This window comes from Diabrotica undecimpunctata, chromosome 4 (genome assembly GCF_040954645.1).
Source record: "Diabrotica undecimpunctata isolate CICGRU chromosome 4, icDiaUnde3, whole genome shotgun sequence".
In the NCBI taxonomy this organism is placed as follows: Eukaryota; Metazoa; Arthropoda; class Insecta; order Coleoptera; family Chrysomelidae; genus Diabrotica; species Diabrotica undecimpunctata.
Genome location: NC_092806.1, coordinates 105,434,093 through 105,461,696, shown reverse-complemented (window position 1 = coordinate 105,461,696; position 27,604 = coordinate 105,434,093). Strand labels below are relative to the sequence as shown.

At 31.9% G+C, this 27,604-nt stretch overlaps 2 protein-coding genes across 2 annotated transcripts in view; one reads left to right on the top strand and one right to left on the bottom strand.

Annotated features, from left to right (window-relative positions):
* The window catches only part of LOC140439834 (protein O-mannosyl-transferase Tmtc3-like), a 636,225-nt gene that overhangs the window by 225,310 nt on the left and 383,311 nt on the right, over positions 1-27,604 (top strand). The window contains exon 3 of the mRNA XM_072529987.1: positions 20,355-20,436. Coding sequence (XP_072386088.1) covers positions 20,355-20,436 — 82 coding nt within the window. The remainder of the gene's footprint in view (positions 1-20,354; positions 20,437-27,604) is intronic.
* Positions 3,761-6,883, bottom strand: LOC140438025 (uncharacterized). Its single transcript, XM_072527743.1, has 2 exons — positions 6,692-6,883; positions 3,761-6,265 (listed from the first exon to the last, which is right to left on the bottom strand). Exons 1-2 carry the CDS (start codon positions 6,881-6,883, stop codon positions 5,006-5,008), a joined length of 1,452 nt encoding a protein of 483 aa, XP_072383844.1. The 3' UTR covers positions 3,761-5,005.

Here is a 27,604-nt window from a genome sequence, read left to right as displayed (position 1 = left end):
AGTTTGTTTAAAAAAAATTAAAAAAAAAAACTATCAAACAAACCTGCTTTGATCTTCTCAAATGACAAAGTTGGAAGGGTGAAACCTGTATGTTGATCTCTGTTAAATATCTCAACGAATTGCTTTATTTAACCAAGTTTTAGGTAAAGTGGAAGAAAAACAATATTCTCTCTAATGATAATTAGATCATTCAGAAGTTTGGCATCTCAGTGGTTGACGTTCAGACTAGTTCGACTAAGTTCAATATTTATCTCTGGCCCTACTGTCCACCAATCAAAGGTAACATGAAAATCGTGCCCCCGAGCCTGTTGTAAGAGAAGAAGTTTATTTATTCAAAAATAGGGAAAGCCCTAATACGTACAAAGTTAATCAATTTATAACATTAATACATAAGATAAAAATAACAATTACACTTAAAATATAGTACCTACACTTATTAAAAAATATAAAACAATAATACCTATATAACATAAAACATAACTACAAAACAACTACCTAACTATTCTTGCTTTTAATATGGTCCATTAATTTGCTTTTAAACATTTGTAGAGATGAACAACTTTTAACTATTTGAGGAAGCTTATTAAAAAGATCAAAACCCTTAAACGAGAAAGAGTTTCTTGAAGCCGGCCTTTTTGTTGTCACAATGTGTAAATTGCACTTACCTCGCGTAGGGTAATAGGGAACTTGCATAAAATTTTAAATTCGAAAAAAATGCCTTAAATCATAACAAAACATAATTTAAAATATATATCAAACAAAAAAAAGTTGTTTTTGTCTTTAGTTTGGCCCCTAAAAACGATTAAAATCGAGAGAAAATTCAAATTATAGCAGCCACTCCAAAACGCGTCCTCATTGGTCGTGACGTCATATAGTCAGAATGTTCAAAGATTGGCGCTATTAATTCATTACGTTTGACATTCGTTTACTTGTTATAGTAATTTTATGGTGTATTTCAGTTTTATAAATCTTTAGATAGTTGCTGTGAACTATATATTTAATAATATTTGAGTGTTTTTGTTCAGATATTTTTTTTAAAATGACCGAAGAGGGTTTTTCCAAAGGCCAGTCTGATAACTTGCCCATTGTAAATATGTTTATGGTAGCCACATATTTTCAAAACGGTGAAAATTTTTCCCTGGGAGAAAGGGGAAGTTTTTCGGGGAGTTAAAGCAGATAAGTAAGTACATATACTCCTATTACATTAATTTTATTGTGATTATTATTCTCATAATAAGTATTTAATGATAAAACTTAGTACTTTATATTAAGTAGTGTCAATATTATATGGTTATGCTATTGTACTGAAATTTAATCAAATTAACTTATTCATCGTTTGCATTTAGATCTGGCAGAGAATCATATGGAGATGCAGCTGTAGGATGGGTTCAAGTAAAAAGAAATAACATGATCTGTACTGTAGGGGCAAAAATAACACCTGAACATAATGTTAAGAAAAAACAGTATGCTGTAAGTTGTGAAATTAATGAAGAAACCGAGGAAGTACTTGATCTAAAGTGTTATGATTGTGCTGCTTCATTAGGTAAGTAGGTATTTTTATAAACAGATATGTATTTTGAATATTTTGAATTAAGAGCATTCTTGAAACATAAAAAATTCTGATCTGAGACAAACATCAGCTGAGCTAAATTTTATACTGCATTTTGCAGTAAATATGAAGGAATAAACACTCTTTCATGGAAATTTATTTTAGCCCATTTTAATTCTGATAGGTAGTATCTAAATATACAGCCTTTATAATAATTTTGTTCTTGGTTTTTAAAATAAATATCACAATAATCTTGAAATGACATTTTAGTTAAAATATATATATATATATATATATATATATATATATATATATATATATATATATATATATATATATATATATATATATATATATATATATATATATTTTACTTACATTCGATAGTAGTTTTGCTTCTCTAAAAATATATGGACAATTTCTAAATTTCAAAACTTATGTTATAGGTGGGTGCAAGCATCAAATAGCTTTTCTGATGTGGTTGCACAGAAGAAGTGAAGAACCGTCAAAAACAGAAGTGACTTGCTATTGGGCCAAAAGTAAACTATCAAAAGTTGGTACAAGTATAAAATATTTAACACTTAAAGACTTTGGGGCCCCAGAGGAGTTAAGCTCAGATGAAGATAGTAACCAGTTCCTTCAAGAAGTAATAGACATGGGCATTAAAAACCAGTCTGAGAGCCAGTTATTGCAACATTTTAAAGATGATAATATAAAAAAAATAGGGATATTCCAGCTGCTGTTAAAATTTATTTCTACAGAACAGACCACATATAGTGAGTTTGTTGAATTTTGTTCAAATAGTATGAGTGAGCACATATGCTCAGAAGCTGCCATCAAAACTAGCACACAGTCCGATAGCAGTTTATGGTTCGAGTTACGATATGGCAGAATAACAGCATCAAAACTTTATGATGCAGCTCACTGTAAAAAATGCGATGGGGCATTTGTTGAACAAATACTTGGGGTCTCAAAATTTAAAGCAACTTCTGCAATGAATAGGGGTAAACAGTTGGAAGAAAGTATGATAAAATGTGTGCAAAAAGTATTTCAAATAAAATTAAACCGTATTGGCTTACAGTTAAACCCCAAATTTCCAATTTTTGGCGCTTCACCTGATGCCATATGTGAGGAATATATTGTGGAAATAAAATGTCCTCAGACTAATAAAACTGTAGCTAATTATTTAACAAAGGACAATAAAATAACTGCTAAATATAATGCACAAGTTCAACTTCAAATGTTTATGTTTGCTAAAAAAAAGTGTTTATTTTGTGTTGCTGATCCGGAATTTGAAAATAATTCTAATTTCAATTATACATGGGTGGACTATGATGAAAATCATTTGGAGAGTTTGATGACAGCTGCTGAAAGTTTTTGGATGCATAATATTTTTCCCCGTTTATTAAAATCTGTAGATAAAAAATAAGAAGCAGAGGCTGACCACACATTAGGTGGTTAGATGGAGTTGAGACCGATTTAGGGATATTAGAGATCAGTAGATGGCAACACGTCACCAGAAACCGAACAGAACGGCAATGACTCTTAGAGCAAGCAATCCACAGAGGATCGTTGAGCCAAAGATGATGGGGAGATAGAAAATAAAATTATTATTTCTATCCTTGGGTAACAGTTTGTCCTTCAGGCAGTTATAGCTGTAATATTTGAATTTAATTAACAACCATATCAGCAATTCAGAGAAAAATCACAAATTAACAGTTGGTCGTTGTGTCACTTCTTTACTTTTTCCATCAGTATTTCTTTGTACACTTTTTTCTGAATAATCTTATTCGCTACATTTACCAACATCTGTAAGGTAACTTTGTCGTACTGACTAGGAGACAGAAACACATGTCTACAGCTGCATTTGTTTTATAGGCTGAATCCAATATTTGTTCAATGTATTTATTGTTATATACTATTTTTTGTTGATTATACTGTACTCTTTATATAATAAAAATAATTATAAGGCTTGGTAATGTATTGTAATCTTTATTGTATGAGTATTAGGGAAAACATATTACAGGTTCAGTTTGAAAAATCTTTATTAAAGGTTTTGTTTAATTATCTACATTATTTCTAAAACATAAGTCAACATCACTGTAAATTATAACAAAACAGCAAAAAAAGAGTGTGACACTTGACTGAAGTGAATACTTTTTATAGCGTGTTATTACTATAATGTATGTTAATGAAATTTTATATCCGCTTATTATTGATTTTTTAATGTGTTATAATAACAATATACATTTAAGTTCTTTATAATTTAAAAAATCTTAAGTTCTTTAAAATCTAAAAAAGTTTATATAATTTTATTATATAAGTATATCTTGTACAAATACTTTAAAATCAAAATTAGCCAAATCTTTCAAGTCGTTCAAGAGTTAATAGAAAATATATATTATGTAAAATTATAAGTATACATGTATGTATATTATGTATATTACAGTATACTGCAAGATTAACAAGTCTTGATTTTTCGAGTCACGCTAAATAGAATTTTAGACCCATGCAAAACATCATACAGAGCGATAAAAAATATTCACTTCAAAATGTTTAAATTGTAAACGGTTTTGATTTCTATATTAATATTTATTACAAAATACAATATTAGTTTTTTCGAAAATATACAGTACCTAATACATGTGACTACAAAGCTTAATATAGGATGTACTAATAAAATGTGACATGTTGCATACAAAGAAATAAAGTCAAAAATACAATATGAAGTTTAAGTTTAATAAACTGTTTTTAAATTTTTTTTTTAAATATTTCTTGCTATTTTTAAAGAGATGTTATCCTGAAATTAGACTGACTTACAAATTAACTAAGCAGTTAATATGGAGTCACAATATTTGTCCTCATATAGGTACTTATGAGGACTTATATTGAACTCAAGTAGAAAATAAATTGTTTGTTATTTATTATGTATCTATTGTACACATTTTAAATAGTAATGTAAACTGCATTGTATATAAAGGAAAAAATATAGGTTTATTATATGTATAGGTTTATCTACATTATAACATAAATCAAAATCAGTGTAAATCATTACAAACAATAAAAAATGTAAGTCAAATATTTAAACTCTAAGGTATTTTAATTTCTATACCCATCTTTATTGGAAAATACAATTTAAGTAGTTAGTTTTCTAAAATTTACAGTGACCAAGTACAAAGCTGAATATATAAACTAATAAAATATGACATACTGGGAACAAACAGTACCTAGTTTCCTAGATGAAAGTAAAACATACACAATGAAGTTTTTAAAGCATTACTTTCCTAAAATTAGACCAGACTGCAAATTTACTAGCCCACAAGCTATTTTTATTAGATGGTCCATATAAGGTATCAACTTATTGTCAACACATGCATGGGGAGCCAAGAATGCAAATTCTCTTAATCTGCGTATGACTCTTTCAACATGAATCCTTAAACTGGCAATGCGCTTGGTTTATATCACTTCAATTGGACTTAATTTTGTGTTTGAAGAGACACTTGGTGGTCTAATTAATTTGCACCCTTTAGCAACCAATAAATGTTCTATATGTTTAAAACCCCTATCTGCCATGATAGACACCTTGGGAGGAAGCATACACAAAAACCCACTGTTCTCTATAATAACTGCATCAGATGTTCGACCACCAAAAGCATTAGAAATGAAATTAATAATGCCATCAGGAGTACAAGATATTAAATATTTTAGTGTATTACACTTCTTATACTCTGACCAAGTTAAAGATTGTTTAATAGAATCTAAAGGTTTTTCTATTTCAATCTCTAAACAATCAATAATACATAATACATCACTGTATCGAGCTCGAAAAGCTATTGGTAAATTTGATTTTATGCTGTTAATGTTGGGTGTCAGTATAAGCTTTCTTACATATTTACTAATGATTGGTAATGATTTTGAAAAAATTCTTGATGCATAACTCTCACTTATACCAAAATCATCCCCTAGTAGTGTAAATGAATGCCCTGTTCTAATTTTTTTTAAAGTTAAAAAAATATTCCAATTTGGTAACTTACAATAATTTTGTAATAACTGAAAAGTATAATATGCATATTCAGGTAATCCTAGATATATCCTGGGTCTCTTTTCCATCTTCATTAGGGTACACTTTAATGTCAAGTTTTTAAATTGATTTTCAATATCCTGCACTTCCTCATCATATGATTGATGATCACTTACACAACCAGCACTATAACTACTATAAACAGATTCTTCACTTTCAGACTCAGTTTTAGAGGTATCAGATCCAAATTCGTTTTGTGGACAAAAGGTTGGTACATTGAGTTTCAGTGGTGATGTCCCAATATCTCTACTAAAAACTATGTTTAATGATAAATTACTAACAGAATCACCACAATCTAACTTGCATTGTACACTTTTACTCCTGAATTTTATGTGAGTCTGAGTTGAAATATCACTTTTTTGATTGGTTTCAATGACACTATCAATATTTAGAGTGTCTATATCATTTTGCAGAGTACTCCCAAAACATTCTGAAGACTGTGAAGAAGTTGAAGCAACTGCATCCTCAATTAATTGATGTTTAACCCTCTTAAGTGCTGTTATTCTAGGATAATGAGAATGTGCCCTTTTCCTATCTGGTTGACAATTAAATATGTGAGGGACAACATTTAATTTCATCCTCTTTTGGCCACCCATAAGTTTGAATTTAATATAGTTTTCCATATCATTTTCCAACTGAAACAGAATATTATATTATATTAAATTATTATTTTTATCTTTTATATTATATATACCTATATATATATATATATATATATATATATATATATATATATATATATATATATATATATATATATATATATATATATATTGTAGGTAGATAACATGAAAAAGTTCGAATAGTTTATGTGATTTTCGAATACCTATTTTTATACATTAAGTATTTATTTTAGGTTATGAACATAAAACTTTATTATTATGATTACCTTATTTTAATTTTACAGTAAAAACAGTTCTAGAAAAATACTGTCTAGGTAAATATTATTCAATATGTAATGTACATCTACCAAATAGAGATACCAAGAGTTCTATCAAAAAAACACATGATTATTTGTTTAAAAAAAACTATTAAGCAGACAACAGATATTAAATACTTACATTAAAATGATCTTCACATACATGAAGAGCTTGAGCAGTAACTGAAATATCCCTTCGACAGGCACGTAACCAGTTTAAACGCCGTTTTTTATCGACTGGTAATCTAATAAATATTTTGTTGGGGGTTTTAATGGTTGTACTTTTACACAATGGTACTAAACAACACTTGTAGTATTTACTTTTACTTTCCATAGTAAAAACACAAAATTCAACACTCTCTCTTCAAAAACTGTATCAAACACCAATATAAACAAAATAGTTTATACTTTTATAATGCTTTTATACAAGACAGGAGACCTGACATATGCCTGACATACAGACAATACCACTAAGTGACGTCACAAGGGTTCGCGCGCTTTTTCGATCGTTTGAAATGATTTTTATACAGGGAAGATTTTAAATTTGAATTGCTAAGTCATTATGAGTTTTTGAGGCGTGAAATTTTGGAAATCTTATTGTTAAATGAAACTGAACGTTATTATATAATAAAAAAAAATGTGCAAGTTCCCTATTGTGAATATCACAATTCCGTGTAATAAACTCACAAAAGTAAACAGGGGCCAAATTATTTGGAATTTTATAAATAAACACCATTTTAAGGTAACAGACCCTTTGTTGAACTAAAACCCACTGCAGCATGCGAAGCATTGTTGCTATAGGTGTATATCTGATTCCACCAAGAATGATTCTCATTCCACGATGTTGTAATTTTTGCAACTGGGCCGATTGATTTAAATTGAAGAGAAAAATAACTGACGAGCAAAAATCGATGTGAGGTTGAATAATTGCATTAAAAACTGTAATTTTAGTTGAAGTTGACAAATTTTTAGATATTCTTGAAAAAAAGTATAACTTTTTAGAAATCTTTTTTAATATGTAATTAAAATAGTCATTAAAAGACAATAAATTATTCAATTGAAAACCAAGGTACTTAATTATTGTGATGATTTCTATTTTGTCATTGCCAATTTGAAGATTAATAGTATTTATATCAATATTTGAGTATTTGTATTTAGTTGTTATTATCATAACCTTTGTCTTTAACACATTTAACTTTAGTTTGTTGATCTTTAAATATTTATTAACAGACTGCAATGCTGAATTCATTTAAGATACAGCATTTTCTAAGTTTGAATCAAAACATGCAAGTAGGGTGTCATCTGCATACAAATTAAAGAAATCACATTTAACAAACAAGTTTATATCATTTAAGTACAATATGAACAAAAGGGGTCCTAAGATACTACTTTGAGGTACCCCAATATTAACACTAATTGCAGAAGAAGTAATATCATCAATCCTCACTTGTTGCTTTCTATCCAATAAGTAATCTTTAAACCATTCAAGAACATTTCCTCCAATACCATAGCCAATACTACTAGTAAATAATTATATCATTGTCCAATTAAGACCTGACTTTACAAAGTGAAAGTTGCAGTGCAGTTTCGCATGAATACTTTTTACGAAAACCTGACTGAGTATTCATTAAGATTTCATTTTTATCAATGTGATCCATGACTTGATCATATACTACTAATTCTAATAATTTCTCAATGGACGGAAGTATATTTATAGGTCATATAAATTCATCCGCCTTAATAGTATTATTAACTTTTGGTATTGGAACAACTGTACTGATTTTTAATATATCTGGAATTTTTGATGATTTAATAGAAGTATTTATAAAATTTAAGGTAATGTAACCACAAGTTACAAAAAACTCTTTTAATATTTTGGAGTTTAGTATTTCATTAATGTTAACTATGACTACCAAGTCACTCAGTGACAGTAACCGAAATTCATGTATACTAGGATAAAAATTCGGATTATTATAACTCCATAATTCTTCGTCGATAGTTTCAACAATTTGCTGAACACTAGAGACGAAATACTCAACAAACTGACGCACCATTTCAACTTTGTCACTCAGGATGCATAATTGATTCTGAACCTTAAATTCAATGCGATAAGGGAATTTTTGACAATTATTGTTAATTAGTGTTTTTGTGTTTTCCACATAAATCTAGAGTTATTTTTATACCTATGGATTTTATCAAAATAATATTGTTCTTTTTTTGCTTTTGACATATTAACTACCACATTTCTTGCTTATTTAAAATCCTCCCATTTGGCATTTCTGTCACTTATGTTAGCAGTTTTAAAACCTTTGTATAATTTTTCCCTAATTTTAATTTTACTATTAACTTCATTATCAAACCATGGTATGTTACTTTTGATCTGACATGTTTGAATAGGTGCTATTTTATTTATGACAGACTGACTGTTTGATAAAATTTCATTGTAAATAGTATTGACATCAGTACAATCTAATTCCCAATCACAAGAGAGTAAATTCATTTAGATTTGATATATTTTTTCCTCTTTAAGACATCTGTAAAGTTTACTAGAGGCATTAAAATTTTGAAAACTATTACTAAAACTGACCGATTTTATTAAATAATCATTCAACTTGGGAGTTGAATGAACAAAACAACTAACCAGATCATTATTAACAAGAACATTATCAATTAAGGTTTCACTAACATTCGTAATTCTAGTAGGTTCCGTTACTAACTGCTTAATGCCACATTGTAAAAACATTGCTTTAATTGTCTGGGTGTAGAAGTAAAAAAATCCAAATTAAAATCACCAAGTAAAATAAAATTGAAATTACTTTTAAAGAATACATCAAAAATATGCTCTAAGTTATCTAAAAATACTGCATCCGAACTAGAAGGTGAGTGAGGTGATACATGCCACCCAAAACAGTCTTGTAAGAACCAATATCTACTTTAATAAATTTACACCAAAAATTGTCTTCTTTAACAAAAGTTTTAGCAGCAGTACACTTAAGGTTATCCTGTAATATAGTACAACACCCCCTGTAGATCGTTTAGTTTGGATGAATTGCAGCGTATCACCTTACCTTAGCGAACATATAGTACCCACACAAAGCAATTTCAGGATCTTCAATTTCACTTCAACTCGAGCTTCGCTAACCACTATTATTTTAGGACAATAAAACAGCAGACTTGATTTGATCCATTTTGTTTAACAAGCTCTGTGCATTTAAATATAAATAATTAATATTAAATAATATACTAGGGCTACTTACTAGTTTTTTTGAGATAAAATTATTTTTTTTTGTATTGTAGGCTTATTATTAACGAATTCGATTGTTTTAGAATTAAGTATCACTTTTCTTAACCATATCATCTAATTTTAATTTTATTTTCTTGAAATACTCTTGCTGGGCTTTTGTTTGATCCAGGAAAATTCTGACATCCAGCACTTTAATTAATCTTTTATTTTTGACAACAGTTTTAGCATCTTCAGCTGTATTTAATACTACTTTAATGGGTCTCGTTCTGTTAGCAAGTTTTCCCAATCTAAATAGTTTAATATTATTTTTGTTAATATTAAAATCAGTCAAAATATTTAGTACCGCTTGTTTGTCCTCTGCATTACGTTCCGATTGATTATTTTTAACAGATTCATTAACATTAAATATAATTATATTGGAAGTCCTATTTTGCCTCTCCAGCATTTCGGAATTAATATCCTCAATATCTGGTGCAACAGATGCGACATTTTCCTTATGTAGAATTTTATTTATACTTTCCTTAAGCTCACTCCCTTCTTTTAACATAGCTGGTACCTTCTGAAATCCCATTTCACACTGTTCACAGATCTTGTTAGATTACCACATTCCATACAAAGCACAGTTCTGCATCCATCACAAGGAAAAACTTGATTTAAGTCAAATTGGTTATTACACTCATGCGCATGTATCCATTTTATTTATTAAAATATAGAACAAATATAGAAAACTTCCTGGACTATAATCACAATCTCGGAACCACTTAGCCTTATCAGCACATTAAGTTTTTATTGTCACTATTTAATTTTATTCATCAACTTTTTGTAGTAAAGAAAGGATTCAACATCACATCAGTTATTTAATCAAACAGCCAGTTACACTTAAAATTTTCTAGGAATTTACTTATACATAATTTCAATTTTAACTTGTCGAAAAGTTTGAATGTTTTGGCCAGTTTAAACAATACAATACAATACAATTGGAATACAGTTTTTTTTCTGTTTTTATGCCATATTGACCAATAGATTAACTACTCTATTTGGCAATAGAGTGGTTAATCATTTTCAAATTAGCACATGTGCTCATGATATTGTAATAATTCAATTACTGTTTTTATGCAATTATACTCCTCTCGTATGTTCATTGAATGACCTATTGGAATTGATGAGAATATATTGCCATTATACAATAGCATATTATAATTCAGATTACTGCCATCCAAAACCAATCGCCGTTCTTCAGTGCGATGTGACAACTAAATGCTGCAAAATACCTGAAACACCCTGACTGTAAACAAATTGCCGACTTTCTGGAAACACAGATCAAAAGCGTTTATGTCTTTTCATGAAAGAAGAAATTCGGTTAGGCCAGTCAAGTAGATTTTTGAACAGAAACTTTTATACTGTCTTTTTTATAACTTTGTCTTGCAAAATACTGTCTTGCAAAATAGCCAAATGCTGATACGAGCGTCACGAAACGGCGTCACGGAATCTTGCAAAATAGCCAAATTCTGATACGAGCGTCACGAAACGGCGTCACGGAAGTAAAGTCACGAAATAGCTGTTGGAAGTAACAGTAGTAACAGCAGTAACAGTAAACAGTTGGAAGAGTCCATTTACGCGACGAGGAGAATCGGTTAAACAACGTGTAAATTTTTCAATTTTATTAAAATCTATAAAATATAATAATAGACAAATAACAAAATTACTTGATCATCATTTTACAAACCTGCGTGGGTCCTAGCCTCCTCAATAATTTCTCTCCAGTCGTCCCTATCCATCGCCGTCGTCTGCCAAGCACGTTTTCGCATATTTCTCATGTCTTCATCGATGTTATCAAGGAACCTTGTTCTGGGTCTTATTCTTCTCCAAACAATGGGTCTATCAAGAAGCGTTTTTCTAGCTGGGTCATTTTGTTCCATCCGCATTACATGCCCTATCCACCTCAGACATTCTATCTTAATATGTTTTTCGATGTCTGGTTCCTGGCATATTCTATAAAGTTCGAAGTTGTATCGTCTTCTTCACACCCCATTGTCATTCCCTACTCCATATACTCGCCTTAGTACTTTTCCTTTGAAATATCGTAACGTGGTTTCATTCCTTTTTATTAGAGTCCAGGTCTCTGAACCATATGTGAGGACTGAGCGTAGTATTGTTTTGTAGTTTTACTTTTGTATTTCTCGATAGAATTGAGGATTTAAGAAGGAGATTGAGCCCAAAATAGCATTTGTTGACCGTGCAAAATCTGCTGTTTTTGTCTGCGGTAGTATTATTTTTAATGTTAAGGAGTGCTCCTAGGTAAATTACTTTATTCAATTTTAAGGTATTATTTAAATTTTAAAAATACCGAAAGCATAATACGAAACTTCGCGTTAGTCTACAGTACCGCCTACTATACCACTTTTTTTGTAATCTGGAGGCATAAAACTCAGCGAATTTTTTGAAGAATGTCAACTCACGAAAAAGATCATTTAGTTCAGCTGGAATTAAACTTCTGAGTTTCACTCGACGATGAGAAGTCTTCACTTGTTAAAATACTCTCTGTAATTTATATCACCTGATGAGTTAAAACCTTGAAATACTGGAACTTAAGTTTAGTCAGAGTGAGGAATCGGTTGGAAAGCAGACAGAATATTCCTTTGTGTTGACCATGCAAAAATGTCTGGAATTTACATCTTCGGTGGGTTTTCGCCAGACCATGGGAACTCCAAATGACAAACACTTCCGGTTTCCTTTAGTAAAATCACGAAGCATTTTCTTACAATTGTCGTACACAACGTAAGGATTTAATTTTTTCTTGACTATCCAGTAACGTTTTAAAAAAGTATGCTTAAAAAACAGTGTAATTTCGCCTTTGACTAGTGTAGCAACGACATACATAACAAAATAAATCTGGACTATTCAAATAACTAAATCTAGTTGACTAAGCCTGTTCAATTATTCACATGCGAAAAACAACACTTTATTTGCGGCTATATCAAATCCTAATTTCAAATCATTACGTAAACCAACCCTTAGTATTAATTCTTAATACCTATTTTTATCACTACATAAGGACAGACATTCTTGGACAATGCAAACGAAAATACTCTCTCCATCTCTCCCTGATGTTGGCTCCCGAAGACAACAGACGTTGTTTATTATATCTCTGATTATGGTTCCCGCAGACAACAGTTGTATTTTTCGTGCTCTCTAGCTCTCTGAATTTGGTTGCCGTAACAAACAGATGCTTTTTCTACCTTCCTTTGTGAGCGACTACTCATCAAGAAACTTTTTTTACAGTATAAAATATCACGAATAAACTGCTAATCAGCTAAAGACAATTAAAACTCGTACGGGAAATAACCAGCGCGTGTGAAACCTACTTATATGAATACTGCGAGTGTCTTCTTCTTTTGGTGCCTATCCTCTGTGGATGTTGGCAATCACGTTGGTCCATACAACTTTGTTGACAGCTGCTATAAATAGATGTATGGTAGTCATTCCTGCCCACTCTCTGATGTTTTTTAACCACGATGTCCTTCTGCGCCCTTGAGATCTTTTGCTTTCTATCTTGCCTTGTAAAATTAATTGAATCAGTTGATACTTCTCATTGCTCATTACATGCCCTAAGTATGTCATCTTTCTGATTTTCACGATACTCATAATTTCCAAATCTTTATTTATACGTTGGATCACGGTGTTGTTTGTAACATGATGGATATAAGAAATTCTGAGCATGCGGCGATAGCACCACATTTCGAAGGCTTCTAATCGTTTGAATGTTGCCTCCGTCAAGGTCCAGTCTTCCACTCCATATAAAAGGGTACAAAATACATAGCATCTCAAGACTCGTGTTCTTATATTAATGTTCAGGTGCATATAAAATAAAATCTTCCTGAGGCGATTGAAGACAGCTCTCGCCTTTTCTATACGACATCTTATTTCCTGTGACTGGTCCCATTCCTTATTTAGGCTGCATCCAAGGTATGTGATTTTGTCGATTATTTTCAAGGGTTCATTATTAGCTGTGAATTGGTGCGGTACTACGTCGTTTTTACTTACTACAATAATTTTGGTCTTCTTACAGTTTAATTTAATGCCGTATCTGTCACAGGCTTCCACTACACGGTCTATTAATGTTTGTAGATCCTCCGCATTATCAGCGGAGGATCTGCAAACCGTATCGTCCGCATATCTTAAATTGTTTATGATTTCACCATTGATTTTTATACCTTCTCTTAAACCATCAATAGCTTCCCTGAACAGCATTTCCGAGTAAGTATTGAACAACGTCGGTGATAAAATGCATCCCTGACGTACCCCGTTTTATCGTGAATTCTTGTGAGGTGTCGTTGTCTACTCGTGCAGTTGCCCTTTGCTGTAAGTATAAATTTTTAATTAGGCGTAAATCTTTGTCATCAACTAGATTCTTTTAGTATCTCAAATAATTTTTGATGTTGTACCTTGTCAAATACTTTTTCAAAGTCTATAAATCATGCGTAGACTTCGCAATTTACGTCTTGAGCTCTTTGTATCAATACTTGTATGGAAAATAGGGCCCCTCGCGTTCCCAGTCCGCTTTTAAACCCAAACTGAATACTGCTAATGTTTTCTTCAAGTTTTCTATATATGCGAGAGTGAATAACAGAAAGAAGGATTTTGAATGCATGAATCATTAAGCTTATAATTCTGTAATCAGAGCATCTGGTGGCATTTGCCTTTTTGGGGAGGGGATGAAGGTGGAAACTAGCCAATCTGTAGGAAATTCTGCAGTTTCATAGATTTTGTTCAGTAGACTCATTAGGAGTTTGAGTTGGTTGTTTCCAAATAGTTTCAATATTTCAGCTTATATGTTATCAGATCCAGGTGCTTTGTTTTAGTCTTTTTATTGCATATCTTACTTCACTTAGCGTTATATCTGGTCCCGAACATCCAGAAACACTGACTTCTGTCTCTTGCTCTTCCTTGAATATTTCTTCCATGTATTGCCTCCATCTCTCAAGAATTCTCTCATTTTCGTAGAACAGATTGTTGTGCTCGTCTATTATTAAGTTATGACTTCGTGATCCGTTTCCTCCCGTTAAGTTTTTTATCTTTTTATGTAGGTTAAAAGTGTCATGCTTCTGTTCTAGGTATTCTATTTCTATGCATTGATCTTGTAGCCATGATTATTTTGTTTCTTTAATCTTTTTCTTAATGATTTTATTTATTTCTTTATACCTTTTCCGATTCTTATTTCTGTGTTTTCTTCGTTCTTCCATTAGCTCTAATATTTCTTGTCTCATCTATGGCTGTTTATTTATATTATTTTTTGGTTTAAGTTTATTAACGCTCACTGAATTACAAATATTTTTGATTTTATTCCACATATCATCCACACTTATGTTTTTTGATTAATATCTCTGAGATTACCATGCTGTTTATTTTGTTGTTAATCTCCTCTTCGGCTTCTTCTCTTGTGGTTTTATCTTTCAACTTCTGGATGTCCAGACGTTTTTGTGCTTTTATTTTATGGACTTTTTTCATGTGGAGTTTGAAACGTCCTAGTAAAAGATTATGGTCTGATGGAACATCTGCTCCCGGATATGATTTTGCGGATTTTACGGAATTCTGAAATCGTTTATTGATGATGATGTAGTCAATCTGGTTTCTAATCATTTTTTTTTGGACAGTTAGCTGGAGATTTCCAGGTGTAGAGTCTTCGAGGTGGTAATTGGAAAAAGGTGTTCATTATTGCACTATCCGTGTCCTAGAAGAACTGAACAAGGCGGTCTCCTCTATCACTTCGCGTTCCTAGTCCAAAGTGTCCCAGAGTATTGCCAACACCTCCTTTGCCAACTTTGGCGTTGAAATCTCCTAGCAGGATATTCACTTCTTGTTTTTGGGTATGTTTTAGGGATTCTTTGAATGGTTCATAGAATATTTCCGTTTCCTGCTCTGGGCTTTTCCGAAGTTGGAGCATAAGCTTGAATAATGTTCACGTTAACTGGTTTAGCATTTATTTTGAGTACTGCAACTCTATCTGATATTTCTATAAAACTCAGTACACATTTGTTAATTTCTTTATTTACTATTATAGCCGCTCCGTTTTTGTTTCTTGTTTTAGTATATCCACAGTAGTATATTGTGTGGTTTTCTATTTCGCACTGGCCTAAATTGGGCCATCTAACTTCACTGCATTCAAGTAGGTCAATGTTGAGTCTTCGCATTTCTTTAATTACGTTATTCTTATCATGCTTAAATCTAAATATTTGTGGCAACCGGGGATTCTTAGCACCCTCTTCCCACTTAAGGGGTGCCCGGGACTAAGGGCCGTTTCTATATTGACTTGATCCATTCTGGTTATACTAGGAAAAGTTAATTTTGGTGGTTTTCCGTTACCTTCCCCAATGATTTTTTTTTCTTTCGTGTAAGGTTTACTTCATGGGAATGGATATGTGAGAGGATTTATTTGTTTTTTGGTAGGGATCTTGGGTTGGGGACATGACTTCCCCCGGCACGGGTTGGGGGATAGCCATGGCTCGCGTGGGCAGAGTTGCATGCCTGAAGTAGATCTATCTCATATCGAGATCGTACTTAACTTCGTAAACTTTTTTATAAACCTAATTTAGCTATTTTCAGTATAACATATAGCTACCTCTCCTAATTATTTTTAACCAATTTTGCACAAGTACATGCCTTAATTCTACAAAGCAGTTTTCACAAATAAAACGAACGTCTAACTCTATTTAACGAACGTATTTTTTTGAAAAACAATACCGCCAATGAAACTTGCATTAGACATGACACTGTAAACAGTTAATGTCTCCTATAACGTTATCTACAGCAATCTATAACATACTTTATGAAAATGATCACTATAAACTATTTATTAGTGTTATTTTTTTGCATATACATAAAATATTAAACCGCAAAAAATTAGTGCATTCAAAAAAATTTCGATTAGAAATTTCAATTCAGTGACCACAAAATAGCCCAAATTAGTTTCAAAACAGAACTAATTTATCTCAATTATTAATCTCAAACCTGAACTACGGCCGATAAAATAATTTAAAAATGCTTTACTCAACACCGCTTTTCTATAATTATAAATAATTGAATTGCGATAGATATGTCAAATTTATAGATAGTTGTGTTAACTTTTGTATATACTATTTTTTTAATTAGTACTTTGTGTGCTATGTATAAACTGGTGTATTGGCATGACAATATTTTGGCTAATATGCATTTCCATATCTTGATTACCCTATTAACGTCATTGTAACAATGCCTTTGACCTGATGTAGACCGTTATAATTAGATTGCTCAATTTAGGATGTTTATTGACCATTATAATTCCGGTAATTTCGTTAGGTAGTTTTATTGGAGATATTATGGGGCAGTTCTCTCACGATGCGATGACAAACAATTACATATATGAATATGGTGAATAGCAAATATGAATGATGTTAATTCTTGCATGTACCAAGGTTAAAATATTGAAGTGTCTACACATTAATAAATTTCCTAAAGAAGTTTTGGACTCTCAGGGATAAATTTCGGCATTTAACCCTTAAGTACTAACATCTTAAATCAATGGCGTAAACACTAACTAACCGCCTGACAGACGGGTTTAACATTTTAGTCGATATTTTTTTTTATTTTTTTATTTTATTTTAATGCAAAAACATATTGCGATGACTTACTGAAAGTATTAGTTATCTAAAAAACACAGTAATTAATATAGTTTATCTCTATTTATTAAAATAAACAACATTTTAACAAGAATGGATCGATTTTTTGTGTACATTTTTACGCCTGGAAAAAATTGTGATAAAAATTAAACAAATTAAAGAATCTTGATAAAAATTTATAATCCGGTTAAGCAAAGTAAGAAACATTAAAATAATAAGATTTTTAAAAAATGTTAACACAAAAAAAACTGACAAGACACTAAAGTTGGTAGAGTGTAGCGCACTCCAAACAAATCTTTTTCGCACATTCCAAGCAAATTGATTTTTGACAATGAAAGCATACATAAGCTGTTCTTCTTTTCTTTTTATAGTGACAGTAAGAACATTCCTTTACTTTTTCTAATTTTTCTACTTTTACTTCTGGACGCCGTTAAGGTTCATCTATACCCAGTATCTCGCATATGCTCAACTTTAGTTTTCTAGGTAAAGAGGAACTTTCTAGTCTTCTGTTTAGCTGAGATTGGATAAGTTGAAATGTCAGTTTTTCAATAAAATTGGGCCTTTCTAAATGAGTATTATCTTTAAAAGACTCGTAGAGAATATTAGCATTTACTGTACTTATATCAAACATTCTGAAAAATATAGCCATATGCCAACGGCGAGTTCGACGACTGCTTGTAAATTTGGAACATTTTTCGTCGATTGAATCGACACCACCCTTTGTTGAATTATAATCCACTATTATGTGTGATTTTTTAGTGTCTGTATCCTCAGTGGCTGCGTGATGAGATGATGATACCAAAATTACGGCTTTATTTATATGTGTTGAGTGTGAAAGTAAAGTAATGTGTTTTGTAAAACCGTAAATTGCCGTTCCCATTTCTCGTCGTCTGGTGTTTTTTTTTGTGATTTATGCTATACAGCCAACTACATGAATTTATTTTCTTTATGGAGAGGAACAAATGTTATCGGGGGTTTAAATGTCCGTCAGTACTTGTCTTATTGTGTTTCACCAAAAGGGACTATCCCGTGGCAATACGAAGAGGATTAAAGAACTGTTATGATGTATTTCATAAGTTTCATAGTATTTCATAGTCAAATAAATGTTTAGTTAAGTGTATGCGCGAGGCCAATGAAAAAACGATGGAAAGTCATCGTTAGCTCGACATAATGCAACAAATCCATTGTTAACGGTAGTCATGGTTGGTGCACCATCTGTTGTAATACACACGAGTTTGTAAATCAGTAGCTCGTATTGTTTCACAAAATTTATAAAAACGTTGTATATACCTTCTCCGCGAGTTTTTTCTTTCAGAGAGAGCATTGTTAACAGTTCTTTAGCCAACATGTCAGAAAATACCATCCGAATGAAAATACACAACAGGGTGGTATCAGTCATATCGGTTGACTCGTCAAATTGCAAGGAAAAGTACATACACTTCATAATATCACTTTTAACTTGGCTTTCCAAATCTTTGCTCATGATTTCGATACGTCTTGTAACCGTTGTACGTGATAACTGGACTTCTTTGATGGCAGACATAATATCTGTTTTATTTTTGAAGTCCTCAAATAATACATTCGTAGCCTCAATGAATGCTTCCTTCACTACCTCTCCACCTTCAAATGGTTTTTATGTTGTGCCAATATATAAGAAATTTTGAACGACGCAATTGTTGCAGCTACTGATTGTTTAACAGGCCTAGTGAACATTGGTTGTTCCGTCTTCAAACTACTGTCCAAGTCTTGCACTTTCCGTTTTCTAAACAAACTGTTCTGCGGAAAATCATTTTCATAGTTTTTATGCAAATTTTTATAATGCCGTTCTAAATTTCCGCGTTTGGGCAGAGCAACGGAAGAACGTCAAAGGCACTTATCTTTCACCATAGTAAACAGGAATTCTTCTTCCCATGCATTATTAAAATGATATGTTTTGCTCTTTTTCGCGGCACTCATATCGAGTTTCAAATATTAATGTAAATAATATATTACTAAAATGTTTTACTAGTAATAACTTAGTAATGAATAATTAATGCTCGACTAACAGCAATACAATGCTAATACAGCACACTCCCATTTCATAATTTATCTGTGAATGCAGAGACGCCGAATTGGCATTATCGCAACTTTCGGGTGAAGAGATAGCATCAGCATCATAATTATTTCGATCATGCACGTGTGGTGAGTCAGGACAGTCCACGTATTTTCTCCGTGAATCGCGATCGAATTTAAAAACTTTGGTGATCGACCGGTCGATCGCGATCGACTCTTTGAGCACCGCTGCTCTACTTGATACAGTATCGTTTGACAAACAACTAAATATTTGTTCGATTAAAAATTGATAGTATGCAGGGTCTCTAAATGTTAGTACATTTAGGGGAGTTACAAAACAAGAATTTAAATAAACAAATAATTTACTAAGAATTATTAATATTGAGAATTGCTAAATTGTATATTTACTTTTAAATAAAATTGAAATTAAATTAAATTGTAACATATTACTTTCTAACTAGGCCTAACGGCCCCCCTGGACAATTTTAAATTAGTTTAAATATATCCTTTTTTGTTAATAGAAAAAATACCGTTGCCCTCTTATGTATACAAAATTTGCACCGGAGATGGCGGATATAACCTCACTTAACAAGAACAGCTCTTTACCAAATTGCTTTCCATCCGGGATAATAGTTTACCTATCAATTTTATAGACCACTTTTTTAGATATTGTAATAAAATCTAAACTTACATAAACTACTGTGCTGTTTATTTGAGTTTAGTTACGTACACATTAATTTAAAAAAATTATCTATACCGTGCTATTCGGTTTTTTAATGTTTATTGCCATATATCCTTAACTAAAACTTTAATTAAACTTTAAATCAGTGCTAACACAGTTTCTTACTTTCCAGAATGTGCTCGATGTTTCTTCCAGAACTATCAAGTTTCGTAGCAGCGATGTTGTTCGCCGTTCATCCCATTCATACGGAGGCGGTAAGTTATCACTGTTGTAGCGATATAATTAATACTAAGAATATTCCTGCGATATTCTTGAAGTAATCTTGAATGTGAGTGGTGTCAACTGCATTTCAAACTCTCGTTTTGGAGTTTCATTTCAAACTTAAGGCGGTAGATCTTAAAAGGATATAATGTTAGCGTAGAAGTTTGTATTTGACAGTGATAAAAAGGCCTGGATCTAGTAGATTTAAAAGATTATAAAATAAATAATAAAGTTTAATTTAGCTGAGCATTAACGCTATGCACAAAATATTCACTTAGGTTAAATTTCAGAGAGAGAGATAGAGAGAGAGAGAGAGAGAGAGAGAGAGAGAAAGAGGGAGGGAAAAAAATAAAGAGAGAATAATCGACAGTTCTTCTATTGATAAGTCAGAAACAAATTAAAATCTCTTCTTCATTAGGGATGACAAAAAAATTATACATGCATATATCGTATTATATGATGCATTGAATAAATGTATCGATATACAATATATATATATATATATATATATATATATATATATATATATATATATATATATATATATATATATATATATATATATATAAACTAAGGTACACTCGAAGAGTGGTGGGTTTTTCGGTCAAAGTGGAGAAATAAAAGACAAAGAAGGTGGCTACTTCATCTATTTATCGAAGACGTTTCGCTTTCTGCTCAGAAAGCATCATCAGTTCATCTAAAAAGAACAATATGAAACCAAACATCCATAGAGAAGTTACAACAAAAGTGTGTTACCTTACAAAGACATGTAGCAGTCAATGATGTTAAAAAAATGAAAAAACTTACGAAACTGGACATTCAGAGTTAACGTTGTATAAAATAATTAATTGAAACTAGGTATAGTTTGCAATTTAACAAAATTAGCACAGCAAAAGAACATGTGATAAAAATACATGGCCGTCTGGAACTCAAATGGCCTAACGAACCACATCCAAGAAATAAAAATTTTCCTCGACGAGAAGAAAATTGATGTTATGCTTGTATCAGAAGCTCATCTAACAGACAAAAACTATATCAAAATTCCAAAATACATTTTCCACTACACAAAACATCCAAATGACAAGGCACACGGTGGCACAGCTATTATTATCAAATCTAATATAAAACACCATGAGTTAAATAAGCTCAGTGAAAAGTACCTGCAATCAACTAGCATTGTCATCGAAGACTGGCTAGGCAATCTTACCTTATCTGCGGTCTACTGTCCTCCTGGTCAACCAATCAACGAAAACAACTTTAGCGCCTATTTCAGTTCTCTTGGACACAAATTCATAGCAGGAGGAGACTATAACTGTAAACATCATCACTGGGGCTCTAGGGTAATTACAACAAGGGGTAGACAACTGCTGAAGTCAATAACAGGAAACAACCTACAACACATATCTACGGGAGAACCAACATATTGGCCTACAGATCCAAATAAAACACCAGATCTCTTAGACTTCTGTGTGATTAAAGGTATCTCTCTTAACTGTTTAGCAATAGAATCATGCTGGGACCTCTCTTCAGATCATTCTCCCATTCTAATTGACCTAGACTCCAAAATCATACTCAGAAATAAGCCTCCAGTCCTAACCAATAATCAAACAAATTGGAAAATATTCCGAAGCGCACTAGCAGAACAAATACCAACGAACTTGCCACTTAAAACAGAATTACAAATTGAAAATGCGGTACAACAACTTACTACCTCCATACAAAAGGCAGGTTGGATTTCTACTCCCGAACAAACAACATGGAAGGAAAGCATAAACTGTTCGCAAAGTGCAAAAAACCTGATCGATGAGAAAAGAAAACTTAGGAAAAAGTGGCAAAACACACACGCTCCTATTGACAAACAAAATTTAAACAGAATTACCAGAAGACTTAAAAATCTATTAAAAGAAGAGAAAAACAGGGGGATCCAAACTTACTTAGAAAATTTGACTCCGTCCAAAGACACCAATTATTCTCTATGGAAGGCGACGAGAAAGGTAAAAGGTCCACAAGACGCCATACCTCCTCTAAAAAATGTCAAAGGTAAATGGGCAAGAACAGACACAGAAAAATCTGAGACATTCGCTGAACATCTTTCTACAGTATTTAGTCCATTTAACAGAGTAGTGCCATTAGAACAAGAAGAACCATTTAATTCTTTTCTTGAGGCTCCATATCAATGGATCTACCTATCACCAAGTTTAATATTAAAGAAGTAAAACAGATAATAAAGAATGAGATACAACCCAATAAGGCTCCGGGATTTGACCTCATAACGGGTAAGATCCTCCAGGAACTAACCAATGACTGTTACAGAATAATCACTATGATCTTCAATGCTATGCTTAGTCTGCATTACTTCCCTCTGCAATGGAAAGTGGCACAGATTATACTCATTCAAAAACCTGGTAAAGATCCAAAAGATGTCAACTCATACCGACCGATTAGTCTACTCCCAGTCATCTCTAAGGTCTTCGAAAAACTTCTACTACGAAAAATCAAACCAATATTGGACGAAAAGTGTCTCATACCTGACCATCAATTCGGTTTTCGTAACCAACATGGTACAATAGAACAAGTTCACAGACTATACACAACAATAAGAAGTAGTCTCGAGAACAAGCAATATTGTACTGCAGCCTTTTTAGACGCCTCTCAAGCTTTTGACAAGGTGTGGCATACAGGACTTCTGTACAAATTAAAGAAAAATTTACCTTACCCTTACTTTAAACTGCTTCAATCATACCTTACAGAAAGGAGATATCTGGTAAAATATAGTGAAGCCTATACAAAACTCTACCCCATCCTATCTGGTGTACCTCAGGGTAGTGTGCTCGGACCGATTCTGTACCTGATATATACGGCTGACTTGCCAATAAGCAATAACTTAACGCTTGCAACATTCGCAGATGATACTGCTTTCTTGGCCTCTCATAGCAACCCAATAATAGCATCAGAGAGACTGCAACTACATCTGAACAAAACAAATGAATGGCTTAAACTCTGGAGAATTAGAGTAAACCCCTCAAAATCTACACAAATTACATTCACTCTAAGAAGAGGTACATGTCCACAAGTTAACCTCAATGGACATCCTTTGCCCCAAAAGCATGACGTAAAATACTTAGGTATTCACCTTGACAAACGTCTAACTTGGACCAAACATATATGGACGAAAAGGCTTCAATTGGGAATTTTATACAGAAAACTTTACTGGATGTTGGGAAAAAACTCTCACCTATCGATTGACAACAAGCTGCTGATATATAATACAATAATAAAACCCATTTGGACATATGGCTCACAGCTCTGGGGTTCAGCTAGCAAATCTAATATTATGATAATACAAAGATTCCAATCCAAAACTCTGAGAACAATCGCTAATGCACCTTGGTATATCCAGAATGATGCAATACATAGAGATCTTCAGGTACTAACAGTCTCTGAAGAGTGCAAAAAAACTTCTGAACAACATCAAAACAGGTTGTGGGTGCATCCTAATACCCTGGCACACAATCTTCTCAACAACCAACAAGCGAAGAGATTGAAGCGACATGACCCCTTGGACCTACCTCACCTATCCTGACAGAGCCTACAGCAGTGGGAGTTACGCCTTCAACAGCACCCAGCCATTGTGATCAGTGCCGCTTTTAGTGCTCGCGTATCAGTGTATGTGAGCATCCTACCGGTAAAAATCCAATTTGTGTCGTGATGATTTGGTCACTGGACCTTACATCTCTCTGTCATGTAAAGACAAAAAATTTTACTTATTGTTTTCACTGCAAAACAGATTGTAAAAATCTTAAATGTTAATAAAAAAAAAAATAAAAAAAAAAAAAAAAAAAAAAAAAAATATATATATATATATATATATATATATATATATATATATATATATATATATATATATATATATATATATATATAAACATTATGTAACACATGTAAATATTATAATTTAATGAAATAACATAAAAAAACTAAATGGATGAAACGGTGGTGTTTATTCAAATTTCAAAGGTAAATATGGACTTACGTATAAAATCCCTTTAATATTTTTAATACAACAAAATATATATCAAATAATATGTTTATATGCGATTAACCCACATATGCGATTAACCCACAATTGGTTGTAATAAAAATAACATTTTATATTTGTTTTTGACGTTAAGACTTCAACTCTTTTTCACAAAAATTAAAATTAAAAAATAAAGAGGCTATACACACATTTGTTATGTATTATTAGCGGTTAAACAAATTAACCGGCAAACTCAATCGACCTCTGACTCGTAGGCAGATAGCCACGGTTTAAATTGTTTTACCTTGGGGATGATATAAAATGCTGATTTGTTTTGAGTTTATGTATTGTGTATTTGTGTATTGTGTGTTTATGAATTGTGTATATATAGATGGTGTGTCTATGACCTTTTATTAATCTATTAACTTTTATGAACATAAGTTCTTTAGCAGGTTGTGCGTTACTTAAAAGTTCTTGACTTTAAGTTACACACTGTGACTTATTTTGAATATTTAACTCATTGTCTTTTATAGCATCAAAATGACTTAAAAAATTTTCACTTTAATCCATGTTTTCCGTCTTGTAATAACGGGTTCTGGAGGCAAGTTTTCACCTGGTAATTTTTTTTTTATAGATTTGCACACGTAAAGGTGCTTTCCAAAATAATTTTTTAACGTTTGAAATTAATTTATTGACTAAATAAAATTCACTTTTAAGAACTTCTGCTGCTCTGTTTATACCATGTAAAAGGCAGCGAGTGACGTGTACCATTATTATATAACAGCTCTTGAGGCTGGAGGCCCATGACTTCTATTTTCTTCACTATTGTTTTTCACTCATCTTTGTTTTTCGCCTTTTCCTTCCAGTCCGGTATGCTTAGTTTTCTTCCACCGGTTTTAACCTCTTCTAACCGATTCTTTTTTTGGTCTTCCTCGTCTGCGCTTTTCACCCACTCCTCCTGTTAATATTTTTTTTGCATGTCTGTTTCTAGACATCCTGTAAACACGTCCCATCCAATGTGCTCTTTGTGCTTCTACTTTTTGTATGATGCTTGGTTGGTTGTAGAGTTTGTTTGTTTTTTCTCTCCATATATCACACGTAATATATTTCTTTCCCATCGTTTCAATTGCTGTGTATTTTTCTGGCTTAACACCTAAGTTTCGCTGCCATACATAACCGAAGGTTGTACAATCGTTTTGTAAATCCTGATTTTCGTATTCCTGGATATTAGGTTAGATTTGATTATTCTGGTTAGTGCTCCTACAACTTTACTTCCTTTAAGTGATTATTTTTTCTATTTCAGTATCTTCTTCGGCTCTATTTCTAATCTTAGTCCAAGGTATTCCACTTTTTCAAAACAATATTCTTTACTTCCGCTACTTATTCTTTGTCGTGGGATAGCTTCTAGATTAAGGTTAAATAAAGTTGTGGACAGTGGATCTCCTTATCCAAATCCCTTCCAGAAAGTATCTGATGTCGTTCCTTCCATGATCTCTTTATTTAATGTAGCCTTTAAGGTCATTTCCACCAACTTAATTAGTTTGGTAGATATTTTTAACAGATTCATCGCTTCGAATAAAATGTCATTAAATGCCATTTTAAACAGTTTCCATTTAGAGTCCATACTGAGTAATCGTCTCAGGGTCAGCAGCCCTATTGTAAGTCTTCCGTTGCCATACAGGGCATCTGTTAATAACTTCAACATCACTTTAACTTTTTGACAAAGATGTAATAATAAACTTTGTAATAGTTTAGGGGTTTTTATACACATCTGGTGAGTATTTAACCACATTGCTGCTTAACCTTAGTCAAAATTAAATCTTTACGTTTGTATTCATTAAAGTGGTAATACTTAATCCAGGTAAATGCACTGATGATGGACTAAGTAAGTCCGAAAACATTCTGTTGTGATGTAGCCATAAAGGGTATTTTTAATTGTACACTTTATTGTTATAAAGGAATTTTAAATATATCAAACACTTCAAAAACACTAAACATGTTACAAAGTTTACTTAAACCAATGTTTGCCGAAAACTGCCATATATAATTATTAGATCTTTGCTACGCTAGTGAAATAATTTTTTTCTTGGAAAACCCATAACTGTTAAATGCAGGTAGTAACGGGAAAATACAGATAAATAATGAGCGATAGATAATGAGCTCTTTTATATCCAAGTTATAAAATTCCAAATAAGAGAGAAAAATTTTAAACTAATATATATTTTAGTTTTAAAAACTGCAAAATAAAATCGTGTTTAGCTTAAATCTTCAAGGTTTTTTGAATTAAACAAAATATACAATACATGCATCTATATGCACTTGCATTAATAATTCCGCTCTCTATTAATCACACAATTAAATCACTCTTAGGTCAGGTCCTAAAATAGTACACCAAACAAATTATATGACATGAATTTCTTATTCACCAATGTCATCGCTATCAAAGGAGTGCGTTGTACATTATTCGGCCAACGTCATAGTAAATTCTGTGCAAATAACTTCGAAACTCATTGTATTCAAAACTAGTTGTATTTATATAGCGTCGGACTTTATACTGACACATTTTATCAAAATTACGACAATCCCACAAAGTAAACGAAAAATACGTATAAGTAATAATTTTATATTAAAATATATATCTAACATAGTAAAAAAATACAAAAAAAAAAAAAAATAATTTTGAACTTAACCATCGTCTACATTTAAATCACTATCATCGCTATCGTTTAAATCTATAACTACTCTATTTATAATGTTTTGGAACTGTAAGTATTTTTCTTCTAGTTTTTTGACATGCTTTATACATTTTTTTCAATTAGCTGCTGTAATAATATTACATTCGGTCCTAATTAAATCTACAACAGTCGAAAATTATTTAGGAGAATTGAAGGGCTGAGTGAATGAAGGAGGTATGTAACAAAAAGTAAGTTTTGAGATATTTGACCCCAAAGTTTCATTGTAGAACTTTTTTGTAATTATTGATTTTCAAATGCTTAACTAATCATACTGTTCCCATGAGTGGTGAAATTATTACGGAAGTTAAGAAAATTTTTAAATATCTGCTAACCAGACAAAAAAAAAGATGTTGTATACATACCTCTTTCTTCCACAAAGATTTTGTATATTTCGTCTTTATCTAAAGG

What these genes read in the sequence shown, in the direction of transcription:
- LOC140438025 (XM_072527743.1), bottom strand. Translation starts at nt 6,883, where the DNA reads ATGGAAAGTAAAAGTAAATACTACAAGTGTTGTTTAGTACCATTGTGT. An exon ending in TATGTGAAGATCATTTTAAT is followed by an intron (nt 6,266 to 6,691) that starts GTAAGTATTTAA and finishes ATTCTGTTTCAG; the next exon opens with TTGGAAAATGATATGGAAAA.